General features: G+C 44.9%; 1 protein-coding gene across 1 annotated transcript; it reads right to left on the reverse strand.

Annotated features, from left to right (window-relative positions):
• Positions 1-5237: 5237 nt before the first annotated feature.
• On the reverse strand, positions 5238-6350 carry LOC114056938 (cyclin-dependent kinase 4 inhibitor B-like). Its single transcript, XM_027882603.1, has 2 exons — positions 6168-6350; positions 5238-5534 (listed from the first exon to the last, which is right to left on the reverse strand). The coding sequence occupies exons 1-2, from the start codon at positions 6348-6350 to the stop codon at positions 5238-5240; spliced, it is 480 nt and encodes a 159-aa protein (XP_027738404.1).
• Between the last annotated feature and the right edge of the window lie 882 nt (positions 6351-7232).

The following is a 7232-nucleotide window of genomic DNA, read 5'->3' on the forward strand; positions in this document are numbered from 1 at the left end:
ATGCCTTCCAACCCAATTCATTCTGTGGTACTTGCTCTGTCAACAGAGGCTTGATACCTGAAGGTGTCTCAGGCAGAATTTGTATATAAAGTCAGGAAAGGAGTGGTAGTGTTTAGGGTTTCTGTGCAAAGTTCAGCATCCATTTCATAGTCTGAAATGTGTTGGGAGTTATTTATCCAGCAGACTGTACAACAGAGATGGTGATTGGCAAGAAAAGCATAGGTAAGTGTTTCATTATATAAAGATAGGGCCAAATATAAGTGCTTTTAATTGTCTTTCAAAAGAGTCTTAAGAAATGTATTGTAGGAAGAACTGCAGATGTGACAGAGAGCAAGAAGATACAAATTCAATGTACTGCATTCCTAAAACCCAATAAGCATTCTAGCAGAGAACCATGGTCCTTCTCACACTCAGAATGTATCTGGTTTGACAAGAATGAGACAGTGACAGGCAGAGAACTTCACTGATGAACATTGCCTCACTTCAGTTTGAGTGTATCCATTACAATTTTTTTTCTTTTTTTTTTTCTGTGACCATACTATTGACACTACTCCTGTATCATAATATGCGAAGCATTTTTAACAAGTACTAGCTTGAAGCTCTTGCAAAATTGCATCTCTAGGATGCTCAATTGTGGCCGTTGCCTAGTTTTCAAACATCACAGATTGCAAACTGTGTGCATATACTTATATTACAGTTCTATACAATTAAGATGCTATGTACACAGTGAAGGGAATCCAAACACCCCCCCCCCCCCCCATGAAGGGAAAGGAAAGGGAAATAAAGGGACAAAAAGGGACACAGAACAAATATACACAATCAAACCCAAGAACTATCAAAATAACTAGCAAAACAAATCTCACCGTGTCCCTCAGAAAAGCAAGATTGGCAGACACAGCCTGCACTCTCCAATCTTCCACGTGGCAGACCAGCAGTCACTAAAGGCCTCAGCCTTAGATAAGAGACCAACACAAGGACCCACTGCCCTCAACCTCGCCAGAAGGGAGAGAGAGGTCTCTAATCTCCAACTTATTTATACCCTGGTTAATGTAAAAATCGCATGGAATACTGGGTACGTGGCCACTTCCTTGGTTATGAGCTGGTTACCAGGAAGGCCTAGACCAAAACCATCACATTCTCCACCCCTTATTCCATACTATTTTTACATAACACTTATGTTTCACGTTCGCTTATATCCCACGCATATATACACATATATATATGTATATATAGTCCTTTGGAGCAATTGTCTTGTCATAGAAGATCAACATCAGCATTAGCTCAGTTCGGATCCTTGGCCCTTTGGTTATAATCACAGTTTGGGTTTTAGGGCTGGTTCTCTGGTCTGGGCTGTTTTATCATTGGATCCCAGCATCAATTTGTTCAGGTCTTTCTCATCTCGTGACTGGTTTCCTGCGAAACACAACTCATATGTCTTTCCTCAAGGTTAAATTTCTTTGAGGCACACACTGGATCTCTCTATCCTTTCTCATTACCCACCACGTATTTCCGAGCCCTTGAGCGAAAACAATCCCACGAATGGGTTTGTCTTGGCCTGAGGGAGGAGTAATCCAAACAGCCTTCCCTAACATACCTCTCAGATGGATCGCTGGAACTTTGTCTCCATCTACAGTGTGGAGGGATTCTGCTTGGGCAGGACCAGCTTGATTGACAGAGCCTCTAAAGCTAACTAGCCAGGTGGCCTTGGCTAAGTGCTTATCCCAGTTCTTGAAAGTTCCCCCACCAAGTGCCTTTAGACTTGTTTTTAACAGTCCATTACATCTTTCAACTTTCCCAGCAGTGGGTGCATGATGTGAAATGTGATATACCCATTCAATACCATTCTCCCGTGCCCAAGTGAGCCAGGTCAGAACCATCACTCTATGTTTCGCAGACCATTTTAAAGTCTTCTTTAAACAGTGCCTGCTTCAGCACAGGTACCTAAATAGCATGTGCTGAATCAAACAAAGGAGCTTCTCTATGGGTAAATGACGTACATATCTCATACAAAACTCATTAGAACCACAAAAAGCCTAATAAAAGTAATAGCTAGTCAAATTTAACCTGAAGTTTTCCAATTCTGCTTTGCTTTCTCCAGTGGAATTGCCCTAAACTAACTTCTTGATTTGTATGGCCTGAATGCTTTCAAGACTTTGGGGAAAGAGCAGCCCTGGAGCTTGGAGGACTTCTTGAAGAACAGCTCGGTCTCTCTTGCTCCTGTGCAGGATTTGCCTTGGGGGAACAGAGAAATGCAGCTGGGCAGGAGTTGGTTCATTAGAAAGAAATGCTTAAACCTGAATTTTCTTTCCCACTTGTACAGAGGGCAGATTGATTGGAGCTGAGTGCTTGCACATAGCACAAATGCACAAAGCAGGAGGGGTGTCAGTATGAAGCAAGGACCGGGAAACACAGAATCGGTAACCAACCGATTCCTCACAACATTTTCAGCTGGCCTCCAAAGCAAAGGCCACATACTGGAACTTCATAAAATGTCCAGATCCATACAGACCACAAGCAGAGTGTCACTGCGGGGTGAGTTCAACCTGCAAATAACAAATGCGAAAGAAGACATGTACCCACTCACAGCAACTTCTGTCCAACTGTCCTTCCACTGGCGTTCAGTGGGAGCTCTGCTTCACCTTGGTGCACATGTCACAGGCGACAGATCTCCTTCTGCTTTGATTGAAGAGACTTCTGAATTTGGACTTGGTAGCATTCAGATCCAAACAGCTCCTGTCCATGTTCCGAGCCAGCACCCCTCACTTGCTTGTGTCACAAGCACTTGCCCTCTCTCAGTGTGCAATTGCTGTATTTTGCAGTTGTTGGATTTTGTTTTACCCAGCTATCCATGGCTTTTAAAGTCCGTTTGTCTTGGAGGAGATCTCAATTGACTTTGCTCACTAGAGCAGCCTCCAACGTGCATGTCAGCAGTGTAATGTACTGATGCCAATGCAGGTTCAACTATGGCACAAACTAGACTGTGGGGTGGGCCATTGCCTTTACCCTTTTGCTCCCTGTTCTATTTTCTCCACATCATTCTTAGCAGTCTAGCCTTGATCTGTCTTGCTAACATGAGATTCCAACTGTTATCTCATTTTACTTGGCTAACACTTCCTAGTGTTTCCTGCTACCAACATCCAAAGCATCTCTCAACATCAGCACAGGTGGCATGTGACACCAGAACTATTATTAGTATGCACTAGTATTGAAAGCAGATCCGAGAGCAGTTGGAGTTCCCAGCACTCTAACCAGTGAGAGTGTTTGGTTTATCAAAACCAGCTGAGCATCAACAAGAGGAGAAATGAATTCAGAAGGTGCTCAGCACTGGGCAGGACCAGCTCTCTAAGATGGAAATACTGTCTTAACTGTTTTAAGGACTGCTTTCTCTCCCCACTGTCACTGCAGTGCTGCTGAAGCAGGACAGTTCCAAAGAATTGACATCAACTTTTCATCACACTTTTGCAAAAGTTTGCCATTGCTTGTTTAGATAATTGTCAAGTTCCCAACCTCCTTTACTGTGTCTTGGCTCAGGCCATTTGTGGTGCAAAGAGTGGCATGACTGGGCGTACTTGGAAATACGTTTTCTACCTGAAGATGAAGGTGTCATAGAGGAGGCCGTGCTGGAACTGAGTAGTGTAGCAGTGTGTGTAGTAAGTGAAATGTATTTTAGAGGGTAGGTGAAGTATGTCTTGTTGGTTGGTTTCCTCCTGTATGGTTCCTCTGGCACAAGGAGAAAGACATTTGATCTCCTGGAAGTCTTTTAATTTGACCTTAGAAGTTCTGTTTTAAGAATTAGTGCTTCCTGGGAAGCAGCTTTTGTATCAACTGTGTGAGAAGGTTCTGAATTACATTTGATGTGTTTTGATACCGTGGTCAAGACACGGGCATGCTGACACCAACCTTCCTCCAGGGATTGGAAAAAAGTCTTTAGGCAGAGTGTGCACCAACAGTGCATGCCCCAGTGTGCCAATACTGCCTGCCAATACTTTTTTGGGCAGGAAAAGAAAAATCTTCCTACTTTTAAAAACAGATTATAAAGTCATGCAAAGATACAAAGTTCAGTTGAGCTTTCCTTTTGCTCTCTAAGTCTTGTTTTAATAAGAAAACAAAGCATTTGGATGTGTTTAAGTGGTGTGTGTATGTACTTAATACACATCTCAAAAAGCCCCTCGTATTCGGCCTGCTGTGAACGTGCTGTGAGTATCCATATGTATTTATGCACAGACTCCCACAAACAAGAAAGCAATCAACCAAGTCGAAATAAAAACCAGTGCCCAACTCTGAGTGGTGCTACACACAGATTCCTTTAATAGCTGAACACTAGGAAGGAAGTTTTCCGAGCCAATCTCCTGTTTAGTTATCGAGTAAGAATAGGTATTTGGTTACATGCAAGTGATACAAACATTGGGTAGGCAATGGAAATTCTGCAGGAAGGAGAGAAAATACAAAGTGTGAAAAGATCCAACTTTGTAACCCAACTCGGCCATTTGTTGTTTTTTCCAAAGATCTAGTTTAGAGACCCATGTTTTTTGACATGGATAGCTTCTCCAAATGCAACTCTACAACATATTTGTAGTAGTTCTTAAATTGTGATGTCTATCAGTGTTAAATATTTGGACAATCCATCAGTGTTATATCTCAGTCTTAAAACTGTAAGTGAAGTGGACTGCTGAGAGGAGAAGATTGGAAGATTAATTCCATTTGTAAAGGAGAGGGCTGAAGTGTTCGCTATGTGAGAGCCCTAGGACATAGAAGAATCTCAAGGGATGACTACAATGCCAAACCTTGCAGGGCGGTGAGCAAGCCGGTAAGGGAAACACAGCGTTCTGACTTCTCTAAGCAGCTTCCCCGTAACCAGAAATCGGAGAGGGCAAACGGCGGATTTTTCCGCCCACCTCGCCACTCCCGAAGCACAGGAGAACCTTTTGCTACCTGTGCTCGGCCCACCAGGGAGCCTGAGAGGGAGAGCAGGAGCGCTCGCCTTGGCAGTGTTTCGGTTCTTTCCTTCTTTTCTCAGGCAGTTGAGCAGCACGTGTCCTCCGGCAGAAGCAGGACACGGGGTGGCCGTGGCGTGCGGAGGAGCTCTGGGCAGCGGGGCAGAGGCAGAGTCTTGGCAGGGGTCGGGCGGCGGTATCGCCGGCAGACGCGGTGGCTCGCTGGGTGAGTGGCCGGCGGGGACGGTGGCGGCGGAGATGGGCGCAGGCGGCGAGGGCTCGGCGGGGGCGGCCGAGGGCGGGTCAGGGCGCTGCCCCCTGGGCGGCCCTGCCGGCTGGCGACAGGGGCGGCGGGTGGCGCAGGTAGCGGCCCACGGCTCCGTGCGGGCCCCCCGCCGCCACGTCGAGGGGGAGGTGGCCGCGGCCGTCGGGCAGGTCGAGGCGCGCCCCGGCCCGGTGCAGCGCCACCAGCGTCTCCAGAAAGCCGGCGCGGGCCGCGTCGTGCGCCGGGAGGCAGCCGGTGCTCGGGTCGGGCCGGTTGGGGTCGGCTCCGCGCTGCAGCAGCAGCTCGGCCACACGCGTGCTGCCCAGCATCATCACCTGCGGGGAGACACAGCGTCAGCGCCTGCGGACGCCGGCTCAGCGTCGAGCTACTGGCCGGGCGGAGGCGGCGCTGGCGTCTCTTTTGGGCATAATTCTCCTATATCGGCTACTTGGAGTCGTGCCATGCATAAATACCGACAGCCGTACGCCAGGATCCGTACGACTCCCTTCAACTCCAGTGTCTGTGACTACATGAGAAATTAACATAGTAGTTACGATGCGTGTGGTTTCCAGACTAGGTTCTACATATGTGTATGTTCTTTTTCACAGTTTATGCCATTTGTATGTACCGTGGTATAAGTGGTACTCGTGGTGTGTTTAAAAATATATATACAGGTACATACAGACACGGCTATGTATATGGGTACACACATAGACACACCAACAGATATGCCATTGATGTCCCATCTATTGTTTCACAGATAGTGTATATAGAGGTACTACAAATGGATTTATACACATGCATATATTAACAATGCATTAAATACATGTAGACACATAAATAGGATCTAGAGAGAGAGAGAGAGAAACGCACATGGATATATTTATACATTATGCATGCACACGCTGTATAGTGTGACAGCCCTGAGCAGCCTTGCGTGAAGGCTTCTGCCACTTGGAATGCCTTACTGATTTACCAACGAGAAGCACGGCAAGCAAGCCTAGGCAGCTGCTTGTGCTTCCTTCGGGCTTCCGGGGTGGAGTATCCTGAGTTTTCTCCTCCTGAGTTTTGCATCCTTTTCCTTGTCTTCTTGCCTCCCCTTCAGCTCTGTCTTCTTTCCAGAGATGTAAGGAAAGCTGCTGGCTGCTCATGAGTAATGCACAAAACTTTCCTGATGGCAAATTCCTAAAGACATCCTGCTTGTCGGCTGATAGCAAAAACTTTTGGCAAGTTCTGATCATTCACCATTAAACAAAACCACAATAAACTATCAACCAACAAAAAAAATCAATTTGCATTAGGGTGTTTACTTCCTTCATTGTCCTGGTCATTTTCAGTGGAATTTTGAAGTCCATAAATTGTGGCTTAACATTATGGAAAAGACCTTAAGACAAAAGGGTTTTCCCATTCTCTTCTTTCTCTCTCTCAATTCTTTGTTTACACACTTCAAATACTTGCGTTTATTTCTAATAATAAAAGTGCAAAAATGCTTCTTTATGTCATAATTTATAGTGTCTTATTTTATTTTTTTTAGAAAGAAAAAGAGAGTCCACATATCAGTGTCAGCCATTTTGCAAGTGTTGAAAAGGGAAACAGAACCTTGTCTCACTCTGAAATGAGGGAAGGAAAGAGAAAACTTGCAAGAATGTGAAGATTCTTTTCTTCAGGAATTTGAACACACAACAGAAATAAACCGAATAATTTTCTCAGAGCCTTTCCCAATAACTTACTTTAGAAAAAGATTTCCTTTTCCATGTAAAGTGCCAAAACCAAAAAGGCTGTTCAACTTAGCTGATGAATCATTAAATAGGTGGCTTCAAGTGACAACTTGAGAATCCTTTTCTTGAGAAATGCAAGTCTAGCTTTAATCACAGTACCTTAATCGTTCAATGAACACTTAAGAACTTTGAAAGTGAGTATGTCGATTAATAGAATATATTTTAGCAACTCTACACACGAGTACTTTCAATATCTATCAATGAATACTATTCCTACTGATGAATAGAGAATACTAAAATTACTATTGCTATGAC

Source organism: Empidonax traillii, unplaced genomic scaffold (assembly GCF_003031625.1).
Source record: "Empidonax traillii isolate 1590-97213 ecotype Southwest subspecies unplaced genomic scaffold, ASM303162v1 scaffold108:size1079785, whole genome shotgun sequence".
NCBI classification, from domain to species: domain Eukaryota; kingdom Metazoa; phylum Chordata; class Aves; order Passeriformes; family Tyrannidae; genus Empidonax; species Empidonax traillii.